The 15,296-nt window shown below is 39.5% G+C and overlaps 2 protein-coding genes across 3 annotated transcripts in view; both read left to right on the plus strand.

Moving 5' to 3' along the window:
* The first annotated feature begins 4,670 nt into the window (after positions 1-4,670).
* Positions 4,671-4,919, plus strand: CTXN2 (cortexin 2). The gene has a single exon (XM_009994451.1). It carries the CDS (start codon positions 4,671-4,673, stop codon positions 4,917-4,919), a length of 249 nt encoding a protein of 82 aa, XP_009992753.1.
* Positions 4,920-11,097: 6,178 nt separating this feature from the next.
* Positions 11,098-15,296, plus strand: part of SLC12A1 (solute carrier family 12 (sodium/potassium/chloride transporter), member 1) — a 46,591-nt gene continuing 42,392 nt past the window's right edge. For both annotated transcript variants that reach the window (XM_009994452.1, XM_009994453.1), the window contains exon 1: positions 11,098-11,618. In XM_009994452.1, coding sequence (XP_009992754.1) covers positions 11,208-11,618 — 411 coding nt within the window. In that variant the 5' untranslated portion in view covers positions 11,098-11,207. The remainder of the gene's footprint in view (positions 11,619-15,296) is intronic.

The raw sequence follows: 15,296 nt of genomic DNA on the forward strand, positions 1-15,296 counted from the left end.
GGCCGGGCGGGCGGCGGGGCTGACCTTGCGGCACCTCCCGGCGGGACGGAACAGCCCGTGGGGCGGGGGGCACGGCGAGGGGACATAACCTGCCCGGCCAGGGAAGCGAGGGAAGTGCGGGCTGTGCGTTCCATCCTGCAGCAACAATTGCTTTGCAGGTGCTCGGGCTCTGGCTGCCTCCATCCCCGGGGAAGCAGGCAACGCTTTTCCACGTTCACAAGTTAAGGATTATGCCAGTGAACGTTTTATTTCCCTGCCTCTCTGTGTTATCCAAAGCAAGACCACATCTATTAATTTACAGCTAATGCACAGAGTATTCATCTGTGAATTCTCATCCAATGGGGACTCCAGGCTTGTGTATTTACTAAGGATGAAGTCTCATTTCTGCAATTCATTCCTTGTTTGTAGGCTGGAAATGTCACAGCCTGGCTGCTGCTCCTTTGCAGGGGAATGCCATTGCTGTGGAGAAGCGTTGCCTGCACCCTGAGTTACTATGCTGCAAAAACACTGCATGTTTCTGGGGGGCTTTGCTATCCTTGCAGAACAGGTCACTATGCCTTCATTTGCTGGACATCCATGCCCTGGCCTTCCTACCCTACACCTCCCTGTATGTTATCTTAGAAACCTTACCCTGAAGAGACAGTCTCCTCCCCAGAAGTTGAGAGGATACAGGCATGCAGTGTGCACCTGGGCATGACAGGTTGGCTGTGTGGTCACACAGCAGGTTTTGCATCATGTCTGGCTCTGTGTTGTTAGCTCAGATAGATCAGACCCTTTGGAGAATTCCAAATTCATGCTGATTTATTTTCATTAGGTCTTCTCTATGCCTAATCCTTTCACCCTACCACCTCCTATGCCAAATTACTATTAATAGCATTCTTGGAGTACAGTTCAGTTTCTCAACCAGACAGTTAAGTGCAAATGAGGTGCTTCTTAAACTCGCAGAGATGCCTGCTTGTGTCCCTAACCACACCAACACCACCTCTAGCCAGGTTTGCTGTCACTTAAATACAAGCCTGGGACTGAAGCTATTTGAAGTACCTTGAGAATGACCAGATAGATCCATGAACCAGCAACTAGGCTGCAGACATCCAAGGGAAGAACAGATGGCAACTGATTCCATCATTTTTGTTACACACTATCATTTATGAAGTGATTTTTTAGGCACCTGAGGCTCAATCATGCCAAGAGTATGAATACTTCCAGCCTGAGCAGATGTTAAAGGTACTCATTTCCAGCACTGAGCCATTACAATAAAACACCTTATGGAGGTTCTGTAAGGGAAGGACCAAAACCTGAAATACAAGAAAGATTATTGAGAAAGTCTTTATTTAACACTTACTGGCTACATTCTTCTCAATATCTCTGAAAACATGAGGGTAAAGACTAGGCATGAAAAAAGGGACACCCAATGCTCCAAGGATCTGGGATCTTCAATCTACATCTAATGTTAGCAGAGTTTGGCTAGTGATGCTGTAGGAATTATAAGAATTTAAACATCTTTCTTCCAGTTGCCTCACAATACTTCATGCCCATGGTGTTCCCCTTCACCCTCTGTAGGTGCAGCCAGCACCCCCAGCTTATACCTCCATTCTCCTTACCTCAGTGCTCTATGTGCTAAGCTATTTTCCACATTCCTATTTTCTCTAGGACTCCAATTGTTTCTTCTGGCCTCAAAAGGGTCTCCAAGAGCCTTTCATTTTACAATAGGATGTTAAGGAGCCGTTTTCTATGTCACTGGTGTGTATACAGGCAATGAATCAAAACATGATTAGAGTCTTGACCTATAAAAAAAAAGTCAAGAGAGATCAGTCTGAGGCCAGCCCCTACGAAATGGCTGCAGATTCTAACTGATATAATGCCTGTCCCCATCACACTGCCCTAAAGGTTATCTTCAAGGATTTTTGGATCCAGGCCATATTAGTAATCACAGTCTTCTGACTCATAACTTGACACATACACTGCAGCAAATGAAAGGGTATCTGACTAAGTGGGAGAGGACATGTAACCTGTATGCAGCATTAAAATGTGAAAATAATAAAAAGGCACTCAAGGTCAGACTTGGTACCACAGTTTTGGGGATACATAATTAGAGCAGAATGTTCTGTGGACTTTTAGGCTTCAATTACAATTTCTGAAATTCAAGGTAAGGAAGAGAAGAACACAAAGCTGCATATTAGTTTCCCAGAACTAATTTCCCCCCAAACAAAATACCCACTGTTACATTATGCAGTTGTTTCAAACTCTTGCCAAATAAGTCCAAGATAGCCATTTCTAACCACTCCATGTTTCAGTGTCAGTCAGGCTTTGCACAGACATCTGATCCATAACATCTCCTGACAATGTACAAACAAATCCCACTAATTCAGTGTGTAACCTGCAAAATCAGTAAGACTGGAATTCATAGTCTTGGACTATGACTCTATGGTGAAGAAACGTCATCTCAAACACATATTTTTCTGGACTCGTCCCAAATGCAGGGCCCTCCATAACCAGCTTATCCCTAAGATTTCTCTCCACGTCTTTCAAGATAGAAATCAGGGGGTTTGGTCTGACTCTCCCAGGTAGTGTCTACGTGTCACTTCCCCTCATAAGCCTTTAATATAATTTTTACAACCCAGTGTGCTAGGACTTTTGGAAAGTTGGTGGTTTTTTTTTCCTTGACTGGCTCTTGTTCAAATCAATGGATTTGTGACATAAATTTGTGATACTGAACTTTCAATGATTTCTTTTTTCCTACACAACATCAAACCTAATAGAAAAATTGGAAGCATGCCCAATGAAAATCCATACAGTAGGTGGGCTTTATCAATGATATTTTCAGAAAATAGATTGTTGTTGACATTACTTTTAATTCCCACCAGCTCCATCTGGATCTCTTTTCTAATTTAACAGGAATTAAAGCAGCATGACCCAAAGAGCAGAATAACTTTCAAAACAAGGGAAGATCTCATACACATCTCTATAGAATGAACAGAACCTTGGTTGTTACTCTCTGGCAAATGTGTAAAGACTGCAATAGGAAACCATATTATTTAATACCTATTGTGTTGAGGGTTATTGCAAAAAGAAGATTTGTGCCTTTTCTTTTTAATCCTTTAAAAAAAATTTTACATTCTCTAGGATCATATTCATCAATCTCACTAATTCTGTAGCAAGAAAGGAGACATCAAACAAGATACAATTTTCTCAATTTCCGTCTTCTCATAAATACCAAATCTTATTTTTACTTCTAGCACTGTTATTAGTTGCAGGCTGACTGGGGACGCGGCCACTTTCAGCCCTGACTGCAGCACAGGCTAGAGATGCTGGAGCGCCCTTTAAAATGACAAGCAGCACAGGTACCTGAAGCAGTGTAGCCATGGCAGCACAGAGCTCCGACTGGCCTAATTACTCTGCCAAGAAAGAAATGGATCCTGGGAATTCCCTGGGGAGAAAGACGGTTGAATTGTAACAAAGAGAGTTTTCCCCTGAGGTGTGTTAGTTAAATAGGTGTTAACAAGAGCCAAAAAACCTCAAGCTCCAGCCTTAGAATAAAAATGCCTTTGTCCTTTGGGACTTGTGATGTCCCAGTCCTTCCAGTTCTCCTGCTGTCTGTAGAGACAAAAGAAATAGGTGATTTCAATATCTGATGGAAAACCTAAAATAAAGCAAAAAAAGTCCCACCCCCAACTGAAATCTATACATAAGATCTTCTTAAAAAGACAAAAATAAAAGTCTCTCCTGGCTGGAAACTGTCTTTTATGGTGGCAATGGAGGGGTGGAGATGCTCCAGCATCCTGCTTTCATAGGACACACCTCAAGATCAGTCCCCTGAGCTCCATAAGGAGCATGTTCAGACCTGGTGTTTACAATGTCTGTAAAAATGGCAGGATATGTATATATGTAATGGGGAAAACCAAGGAGAAGAAATAAATGAGAGCAAGGTTTAGAGTAGAGGAATGTAATTGTCTTATCTCTTCCCTCACCAATCTTTCCTCATACACGAGTGGACACGTACAGAGGAAGGTGATGGGGAAGTTAAACCAATATGTTTACTTTCTTACAAGCTCAAAATGCACACAGCACTTTTCTGAAAATAGAGCCCACTAAAATTCACTTCACTAAAATTGCATGGACAATTGTTATATTTTACAAGTTGGATCTATTTCTTTAGGTTTATAAGCTAAATTACATAAGCAGAATCCATGCTGTTTGGCTGAAATTCCCTTCAATGTCAATGCAAGTTAAACTAGTTTAAGGACTGAGCTGTAAAGCCATTTCAGAAACTTACCAGTTTCTCCAGGTGGAGGCCTTGGTGAGTATTGTCTAATCAGAATCAGCAGGTGGTGCCCAGGCTGGCAAAACAGTGTTTGGAACAGCCGTGTGCTGAAATTGCTCTGTTTTTAGGAGACAGAGAGAAAATGGTGAGTTTGCTGTCTCACAACAGAGGCCACTAAGTGGCTAGTGTGTAGAGACTAATAGCTGCAATTTTATCACATTAATTTAAATGTGAAAAAACAACAGGGCACTACTAAAATCCAAGCTAGTTTTCATTTCCAAGTGTTCATATGCTACAGCTCAGATACACACACATCATTTAGACCTAACCAAACCGATTCTACTTTTCTATGCAGGCAAAGAAGCAACCAAGAAGAAAATCTCACAGAATCACCAGGATGTGATGCCCAATGATGAGTAGTAATTACTGCAGCAACACTTCAGCCAGCATGAGTGTTAATGAAATGTCTGCCTTCTCTCTGACTTTAGAACAAAAAACTGGCTTTGCCTTTGTGGGGATTTTGTGTATTTTCTTGGGACTTCTAATTATCAGATGCTTCAAAATCTTGCTAGACCCCTACAGTAGTATGCCTTCTTCTACATGGGAAGATGAAGTTGAGGGGCTGGATAAAGGAACATTTGAATATGCTCTTGCATGAAAACTCAGAATATTCCGCCTTAAATTTGATGTTGATTTCATTTTGGAAACCAACTGTTGTTACATTTGTTATACGTACCTGCATTTTGGAGATACATTGGTGGCATCCATTTTGGTAAATAAATATCTGTTGCAAACTCAAAAGGCACTTCATGTTGCTTATGTTTGAGGAAACAGTGGAATGGTAGATAAGAAATTATTAACAGCAAATAAATGCTACAATAAACAATTCGCTAGAAAATTATCATGGCCAAAAAGTATTTTCAGAATCAGATTATATTTGCTGCTCCTTCAAAGGATCTCACCTCTACGGTGTCTCACGACAGACTGGGGAGAAAGGTGAAGGACAAAAGACAGGTTCATGAATGATGAATGCTTAAGTGATAGCTGCCCTCATCCTCACCTGACCCAATTTTCTGAAGCTCAGAGACTGTGCCTGTCTACTAAGAATACAAATTGGAAGACAAACAGTTGTGGCTGAGAGGAGGTGCTTGTAAGAGGTGTATGTCTATCTTGCTTAGATGAGAGGAACAACGATTGGTCCACACACTATCATTAATAAGGAACTAATGGGGAAGCTGAAGATCACATCAATTACTAACTCACCTCTCACCTTCCAAGAAGAGCAGGTGCTGTTCTACTGACTGTTTTTAAGGAAAGTGGGTTTTGCTTCTCCTGGGTGAAACTTGATGTGGTCCTCTGAAAACAGTGTGTAGTTCACACTCATATGGGAGTATTTTTTTAATAGGTCTCACTTCACCTACACTACAGCAACAGTAGGTCAAACAGAATTAGTAGAGGGGAAGCAAACATTATTAAGGAAATGTTGATTCTATAAACATTAAGCAATACAAAATACGTTACCTGCTCAGAACTCCAGTCTGAACCAATACTAGAACAGCTCCAGTCCACCAGCATCTCCCATATGTTGTTAAAAATTTTTGGTGAAAAAGTAGATGTTAAGTAGCCAATCCTACAGTGACAGAATTGGTCAAGGCATGCTGATTTTTTACTCCACTTGGTTATGGAAGATGATTCAGTTCAAACTCTCTGCTTAACAGCTCCCAGCAGTAATTACACTAGCTTGGCAAGGCCAAAGCAGTCATGCTACATATACATTTGTATCCATCCCCTAAAAAGGACGGGGTCCAGAGCTGACTGGAGATTTCTGTACCCTCCAGCCCCTCTCCACAGCTGGATCTTCTGTTTGTGCTCCTACACCTGTGCACGGTATATCTTTGGGCCTGTCAGGCTGAAGAACTGGTCATAGGAGACCCTATCAAGGCAGAAACATTAACAGTGAAAGCAGGGACTCAAATCTATGTGTTCAAGGTCACCCTCATATCCATAGCTGTTTAGCAAGTGTGACAGGACTTGACAGAAATTCAATTCCATTTTTAAGAAGGCTGGCATCTGAATTTTAAGCACTGACACTTTTGCTAAACAGCTCTGCTTGCAACAAGGAGCAAAGACAAGGAGATCAGTTACAGTAGTTGGTTTCTTCTGCATGTATTCTGAAAAATACATATTGTCCCTTTTGTCCTATATACTAGGCAGAGGCAGCCAGTGGAACAGCAGACTTCAAGTGCCATTTGGAACATGAAATACTTGGTTGTACAGGGAAGGACATGAATCTCCTGTCTGAAGAATATAAGAGAGAGACAACCAACACTTATCTACACTAGTCCATATGAATTATAAAACAAACAATTTTGTGAATGTAAGAGCTTTTAAACTGCTTCAGATTCTGCACAAGAGAAATTCAGTACATTGCATTTATCCCAGCTGATTTAACCACAAAATCAAAGGCAAATATCAGCACACTGATTCATGTGATCTGATATTGCTGTAGAGGATCATCCACTGCACCTAATCAGCACAGCTGAGCTCTGTGCTCTCAGGTTAGAGTGCTGAATGTACTTAAGTTATCTGGGTTAAATGTAGTTCAGTTATCTCTAAACTACACAGCAAACACAAACATTCCCAAAGAACCCCAATACTGTCTTACTACTTTGGTTCTTAAGCCAGTGTATTGCTGGAAGTAATTATCAAATCCCCTTGAGATGAAAAAACTTCATCATTTCCTGCCCACCCTTCTCTGCACCCCCAAAAGGTAAGGGAGTTGGCCTTCCCAGAAACAATATACAGAACATAATTTTTCAAATATTTTCCTTAAAATACACAGAGTAAAACTTTGAAAGAGCTCAGGAGCAAACAGTTCAAAAACGCACGTACAACACGGGAACCCACCAGTGCCTGATCCTGCTGACTTCACTGGGTTCTGTCCCACACACAACGTGCAGAGCAGGAGCCTGAACTCTCGTTATCTCCATTACTGAATATGCAGAACTGAAAAACAGAGGGATCAGGAGCTGTGCACAGAATCAGGCACAGCTGGGAAGGAAACAGAGATAACAGAAGTATTTTCAGGCCCCCTTGGAAATTTTGCAATACCATAAACCTGGTAATGGATAGGTACATTTGCTGGTTAACAGTTAACAAGCTTAGAATGCCTCTCTAAATCATCACCTGGAAATGTTTTTAAAGAGAGGGATTGGATGGTCTATTCAGGGTATTATGCAGAAGGAAAACCCGGCCAATAAGGCAGAGTCTGTAACGCCTCAAAGAGAGGGACGCACTAAATGCATGAATAAAAGAGGGAGATCATCCTTCCCTAAAAACACAGGATTGAATGGTAAGTTAAATTATCCTAACTAAGGTAAACTTGATTATTTATGCATAATTCTATAATATTAAACACAAAATTAATGGCAAATTACAGTTGAGAGACCTCTGGAAATACACTGAAAATCAAAGTATTCTTTTCAAGAGCAGCAGAAAGGTAAGAGACTTTTTCTAGCAAAATAGTAACATTATGGAAATAAGACAGTGAAATTACAGAATCATTTTACTTGGTAGCAAGTCTCATTGTCATCAAAGAATCAGAATTTCATTCAGTCACGGAGATGGAAACAAAATTAGTTTCACTGACCTTAATGACAAAAGATTTGGTTTTCCTTACAATTTTAAAAGGCTATGAACTGAAATGTGTGGTAATAATAGTAATATTGATTGTCCAAACCCAGCAGAAGTAAAATAAACTAAATAAATGTAACGTGTTGCTGTGGGGCTTACAAAACATTAAGGAGGAGAACCAACATAAATATGAGTGGATTATAAAGTAGTATCATAGCAGAGAGGCCACAGCAGAATATTATCTATGGCAGATGGAAGGAGTGAGAACATTTGCTTTAGCTTCTATCTCATACCAAAAATTATTTTGATTTTTAGCTTTTCAAATTATCATTTTGATGTGTGATTTTAGAGAAAATTTAGATTGCTGTGGTATAAATATTTATGCAGTATTTTATATTTCGGTGCCAAAGGGTCAAATGCATTTCTAAAATCATTGAGAAATTTAAATTGGAAAAAATCTCTGAAGGTCATCTAGTCCAACCCCTTGTGAAAGCACACAACTTTTAAAAATGCCTCTAGTGGACTTGTTTAGCCAGATTTTAAGTTGGTGTATTCCTTTATATAGATATATTTTGTTTTTAAACCAGACCTGGACTCCTACTAAATTATACAGGTCTTTACAATCACATTCCCTTATCTCCTTAGAAGTATCTTTTAGGATATATGGATTGCCAGTGTTTCAATAGCTCATTTCAGGGGCATTTAGGACTTCCTGTAAGTTGTTGCAAAGGTATTTAAACCACTGAAGTACAAGCACTCCTTTCGTTCTTGGGATTTTTGTTCGGTTGTGTTTTTGAGGGGGTCTGTGTGGGAAGCAGATTGTACAGCTATCATATGGTCACCTCTCTATGGGCTGCCACTCAGAGGGACCAAGACAGGCTAGAGGAATGGCCCAACAGGAATCTCATGGCATTCAATAAGGACGAATACAAATCCTGTACCTCAGACAGACTAAGCCCCTGCACCACACTGGCTGGGGCTTCCGTGGCAGGGAGCAACTCTTCTGGAAGGGACCTGGTGAGCAGCAGGCTACAGAGAAGTCAGCACTGTGCCCTAGGAGCAATGGAGGTGAACAGTGTCCTGGGCTGTGTTAACAGGACCACAGCCAGTAGATCAAGCAACACGGTCACTCCCCTCTATTCAGCACTCATCAGACTACACCTGGAACACAGTTTTGGTTTACCTGTCTCCTCCACCAACCTGCATAATAAAGATGTTGATAAACTTGTGTGTGTCTGATGGAGGGCCACTAAGAAGGTCAGGGTATAAGCATTTGCCCTGTAAGGAAACAGGTCTTATTTAACTAGAAGAAAAGGCATTAGAGAAGCCTAAGCAGCCCCACCAATACTTATGTGGAGGTCATGGAGGTGCATAGCAAAAGGGAGAGGATAGTGATAAGAGTGACTTATGGAAGGTTCCAGCTGGACAGACAGAAAAAAACAAACAAAAACCACTGTGAGGACAATCAATGATTAGAATAGGCTGACAAGGCAGGTTGTGGAATCTGTCCTTGAAGGATCTCAAGAGATGACTGGTGAAAGTCCTAAGTAACCTGATGTACATGCAATGTTCCCTCTGCTGGGAGTGGGAGTTTGGACTAGATAATTCCCAAGATCCCTTCCAGCCTGCGTGATTCTTTGACTTGCTGCAGTTTCTTTCAAATCATCTTAAAGGGTGTTTTGAGTGTACAAGTGTAAAACTGAGTGTAAAATTCTATGAACCTTCCAATGCCTAGGACTATTGTTAATATTTCTAAATAACTACTACTTTACCATAGTAATATTTTTCCTTCATTATAATTCAGAAAATCCAATGCTGTTTCTGTATCTGTTTCAGTTGTCTATTTATTCCTCCATATTAATTTTATTTATATTTAAAATATGAACTATTTGCTATATCCTAAATGCCTGCTCATAAATTGTTGCCACCCGGGAACTACTGAAAACTTACAGTTTAGCTTTTGTAGTAAATTTAAAAAAATAAATTTGGTTCAAGCTTTTAATGCAAATTTAGTTCTACATTATGAGAGAAATACACATGGTATCATAATACTTAAGGGGAGCATAGACAGTAAATAGAATTCATGGAATCTTATGTCACATCCCTTGTACTGCCTACACTTGCATTGGCTTCAAATAAATATCGTGTTATTAAAAGAAATACTATATTTGAGAAATCAATTTTAGAATCTGATCCAAAGCCCATTTTACATAGATGGTGTCATGAATCCTGATTTAGGATCCTGCCAACTGGCATGAATTGGTGATTTAAATCACTTACAGAATCACTGTTAAAGTGTTAGCAAAAGTGGTTTGAATATGATGTTGTAAAAGTGCATCTTAACAACGTTTGATGGCAAGGCTCACTCTATTACTGTACAACACAGTCATTTGAACAACTTCAAAAACTACCAAGACACAAATCAAAGTCACCAAGACAAAATCAGGTGCCAAGGCACAAATCAAAGGTGCCAAGACAAAGCCCGAAGTTACCACACTACGAGGTTACACACGGTATCGGCCACTTACCAGAGATCTGCCTCTGGTAAAAGGTCTCTCTGCCTCGAGGAGCAACCTTGAGAGGGGAGATCACCACCATGCAGCCAGGCTCCTTAGTCCAGAGAGGTCAAAAAAGGCTCACCTAAGTTGTCATATTTATGGAATAAAATGGTTGGGTTGTAGTTGAATTGCATGTGTTAGAGAAGGAGACTCCTTGTACCCACAGTTTTCTTTGTTCCTTGATAAATGAGTCTTGGGAAAAGCCACCCCCTGTTCATGTGTTAATTGCATGATCAGTGTTTCAAGCTCAAATGCATTGATGCTCACTGTGTCTCTATGTTCTTTTGTGGGTGTTCAAAGAACAGACTGAAACTAGAGGAGGTCTTAGCCCATTTATGGCTTAGGCCTTTAACTCTGTTGGAGCCTGTACCAAACTACCACTCATTTGGTTAGGGGGGTTGAGTGCATCTGTCACAGCTGGAAACATCCCCACAAACTCAGCCTTTGACTCAACCATTTTATTACTCAGCAAGTCATAGGACAACCATTTATTTCATGGATATTTGGTGAGGCAGGGTGGAAAATTCATCTATGGCGTCAAGTTAAGATAAATATTTTATTTCTATTTTTTATGGCAGAAACACAGCAGACACCATTAGGAGGACTGCTTAGAGAGTTCAAGAACAAATTCTCAAAACTTTATTGCTCTAAGAGCAAGCATTTCGTATGCAACAGCACTAAGACCTTCGCTGTAGCTGCAACTTGCTCCAGCCACAGAAGAGTAAACCAATCAGTGACCTAAGTCATCCCTGAAGATGTCAATGAATAATTCACCAAATGTATTCTTGGATCCAAATGCAAATCGGTTTCAAGTTAACATAATTAATGAAAGCCATGACAACAATGAAACAGCCCAAGAGGATGTGGGCTCTGACCCACCACATTATGAAGAAACATCTTTTACTGATGAAGCACATAACAGACTGACAATCAACTACAGACCAGGAAAAAGAGAATTATATGACAATTTCCTTCAAAATGGGGAGAAAACAGAAGCTAGTTTGCATCCCTATGATACTCACACAAAAATGTATTATCTACAGACTTTTGGCCATAACACAATGGATCCAGTTCCAAAAATTGATTATTATAGAAACACTGGCAGCGTCAGTGGGAATAAGCTCAACAGACCAAGCTTATTAGAAATTCATGAACAACTGGCAAAGGTAAGTGGAAAGGAAAGATAGAAATTTTCTCTGTTTCATTTCCAGGCTGTTAATTCTGCTTAATATGAGAAAGTCCTTAAATTCATGGACCTTGCCCAAGAGAGAAAGTACAAGTAATCACTTACCATATTTCCTTTGATAGCTGCAGTATGTTTTCTGCCCTGTACCCTGCTCAAAGCAAAGATTTTTAGTAAAAATTGATAGTAATAGAAGAAAAAGATACTTTAATCTTGTATAAAAGTATAAAACTATTGAATCTCATTTCACTGAAGAGTTAGGATAGTTGATGACAAGTATCAATTCATAATTTAAGCTACAAAAATCACACTTTTTCTATACTTGAATTTAATGTCAATACATAACTGAGTTTCACAGATTCCTCTTTTTGTATTCATTAATATATGTAAGTATTATTAAAAATTTTTATATGCAATCAGTGCAATCAACTAATCAGAAATCCAAAACACTGCTTGCTTGTTGCTGTAACAAACCATTCAAGCAGCAAGAAAGAGAAGGGTGTTGAGGTTGAAAGTGTTTGCTCAGAAGGGATACAGCAGGCAACAGTTTTCAGGTGAATTCCTTCAGTGAATGTCTTTAGGACTTCATCATGGGTGAATTTTGCTATTGATTTTGAGGCTTGATTTCCCTGTGTGGAAGACTCACCTTCATGCAAAATAAATAGCACGAAAAGCTGTAATGAGAACTTCCAAGGACAGGAACAAATAAATTAAGCACTTTAAAGCAGCTGAATGATTAAAAACTTACTGCAAAACTGTGCAGTAATATGGTACTCTGCTGGCTGGTAAAATTAGACTCTTCACCCTCAAGCCACAATACCAAGTTCTCTGAAAAAAGCAGAGGAGAAATAAGCCTACTTATAGAATTAAACAAAACCTTTTTTGAGATTCTTAATTGTTCACTTGTCAGGGCAGGGCTGGAAAGGGAGAGATCACCTCTGAAGTCAAATTCAGACTGGAAGTGCAGCAAAACTTCCTATTCTTTTCTGTAATAGTGAAATGAGTAATAGTGAAATGAGATCTCCAGAGAAAACATGCTCTCATCACCGTTCCACTCACTTTTACATACTTTTGAGGTCTGAATAATTTGGACAAGCATCTGATTTTTTTGATGCTGGTCTACATCTTGTTCAAACTCCAGTTCTCTGAGAATCACCTGTCCTAAGGATAATTAATACAAAGTAATGAAATAAAGTAAAAAAAAAAGCCATTAGGAAATTAGGACCTGATTTCTAGGATCCTATTAGGACAGCTTCATAGTTGTGGCCTGACTCATTTAAATTAATGTCTCCACAGACCTGCATAAAATGACTTACATAGAAAGGAGAAACAGGTTCCCTGGGTCACCATTTATTTCCAAAATTAATGCAAAGTGGATGTGAAAATGGAAGAACATGAATTTGGTATCCCTACTCATCTGCCAATGTGCAAGCTGGTACTCAGGGCATTTCTATACACAGAGGAAACTTCCTCTTAATTCAGTAGTGGCCAGAGAAGAAAAAAATAGTGTGTTGTTTTGAACATAATGCTGAAATAACATGTACTGAATATTAGTATCCTAAGGGATTTTCAGTTTTGATTCTTACCTGATTTTCTGCAGTTGCATTGCTCTGTGGCTTATTTTAAACAAAATTAGATAAAACTGTTTAGGGTTTTTTAAGGCTCTCACTTAGACAAGATTAAAAAGAAGGCAGATTCTATCACAGAATAAAATGAGGGGAAAATGGCTTCACAGGTTGGGACTATTAGAGAAAAAAGCATAATTTCTCTTAGTTGTTCACAGAGTTTTTCCAGTATCCAGTTTACAGAAGGATAATCTTATGCCTCTCAAAACAGGAAGGTGAATGTCAGAGGTAATGGGATTTTTGTTACACTGGCATCTGCTGTGCCCTTATGTGAGTTGCAGCCCTGCTCTGGGAGCCACTAACCACAGCACTGGAACAAATGACCCGCCATTAGCATGGCTGGAGTTATTCCTGGCTGTCCCATGGACTCACTTGGTGACCTTGGACAAATCACTTCAGTCCACAGAGCTTATTCTGAAGAATAAACAAACACAAGGTCACAAAATCATAGGTTAGTAGGAAAGGGAATTAAGATGGTATGAAAAGGCTGAACTCCTACCAGTAAGCAAAAGCAGGATGTGGAGCTGGATGGGGTGCCTCTCCAGCAGCCCCAGTGTGCACCAGGCTCTGTAGCCACCACTAGAGAAGGGATGAAGTGTACATTGAGTGTGTACAGGAGTTAGACTAATAGTTCAAGATGCAGTTCTGGAGAAGATACTTTATTCCTTTCTTAACACTAAAATCTGAGCTTACCACATGATACCCCAAGGCAATCCCACCCCTCTGGCCCCCAGCTTTTTGAAACTCAAATTGTTGAAGACAACTGTCCTGTCAGAGCCCACTGCCAGTATCCAATAGGAAGTGAAATATGTTTGACTTCAGATTTCTACACAACACATAAGCATTCCCATTGTGCTCTGATGCTGGGCTTAACATCAGAAGATAAATATAAATAATTTAATAAACTTTTTTTAAATTGTAATTTTCCAAATGTCAGAATGTAAGGCAAGCTGAAAGGAACTTCAAATAACTAGTTCTCACACTGCTGGAATCAAATGCGTGTCATCTTTTAACATGTGTCAGTTTTTGCACACATTAAGCCATAAAACACCAATTAAATCCCCAAAAAATAGCCCAAGTGCTATTTCACAGCTGATAGCTGGTGATAATTACTTGGGCTTAATATTTACCCTACATAAGAAATCATCTCACCTTTCTTCATTTTGGCTATTCTCCACACTTGTTATAGAAACTTGATGAGCTCATCATCTTTATGCCCTGGAGAGATAAAGGCTAAACTGTTTTGAAACAAGGAAAGGAAAATGCTGGTTGTTTGTTTTGTTTTTAAAGCAAGCAACTTTTTATGTTGGTACCTTTTAAAAGTGTTCTGTCAGTTTTATTCCACATCCTTAATGCATGAGTAGCACAAGTACAACTGCTTGGTAAATAACCAATCATTCACTAAAGCACACCAATTTAAAATGCATTTATGGAAGGTTTAAGGCCATAATTTACAATAATGGCATAGGGAGCACAAATTAATTCAAAGTACATAGGGGACAACTTGTTTCGAGTACAAAGACTGAACCCTTTTACATTTTTTGTCTTTGAAATTGTAACCACTGTAGCAAAAAAAACCCTTGAATTATTCTGATGATCTTCCTTAGTTCACTTTATTTACTGTATTTTAAGTAAACACTTCCATCATTATTGTGGGGTAAGAATTGTCAAAATTATCTATTATCAAATTAATTATCTAAACAGAAACAGCCTTGAAGCTTAAGCAAGATGAGTAAGCTTCACATGTTACACAGAATCATAGATGTTTCCCCTCCTTGACCTGTTTAGTTGATCTGGAAATATCTTCGTCCCCCTTCAAATGCTAAAAGCATGTTTATTCCTCTCCAGAAGTGACACCCGGCCCTCTGCCAGACTATGGTCCTTCCTGAAGGTCTTTGCAAAAGACCTAGTCAATACCTGGCAAATAGTTAACCTAATGCCAACTCCCTGTAAAACCAGTCACAACTTTGTATTAAAATGATAAATTATAAACTAAAAGAAACAAAACAGCAATAATGAGTACAAACCTCAGTATT

The sequence above is a fragment of the Chaetura pelagica genome, unplaced genomic scaffold (genome assembly GCF_000747805.2).
Source record: "Chaetura pelagica isolate M959 unplaced genomic scaffold, ChaPel_1.0 scaffold222, whole genome shotgun sequence".
NCBI lineage: Eukaryota > Metazoa > Chordata > Aves > Apodiformes > Apodidae > Chaetura > Chaetura pelagica.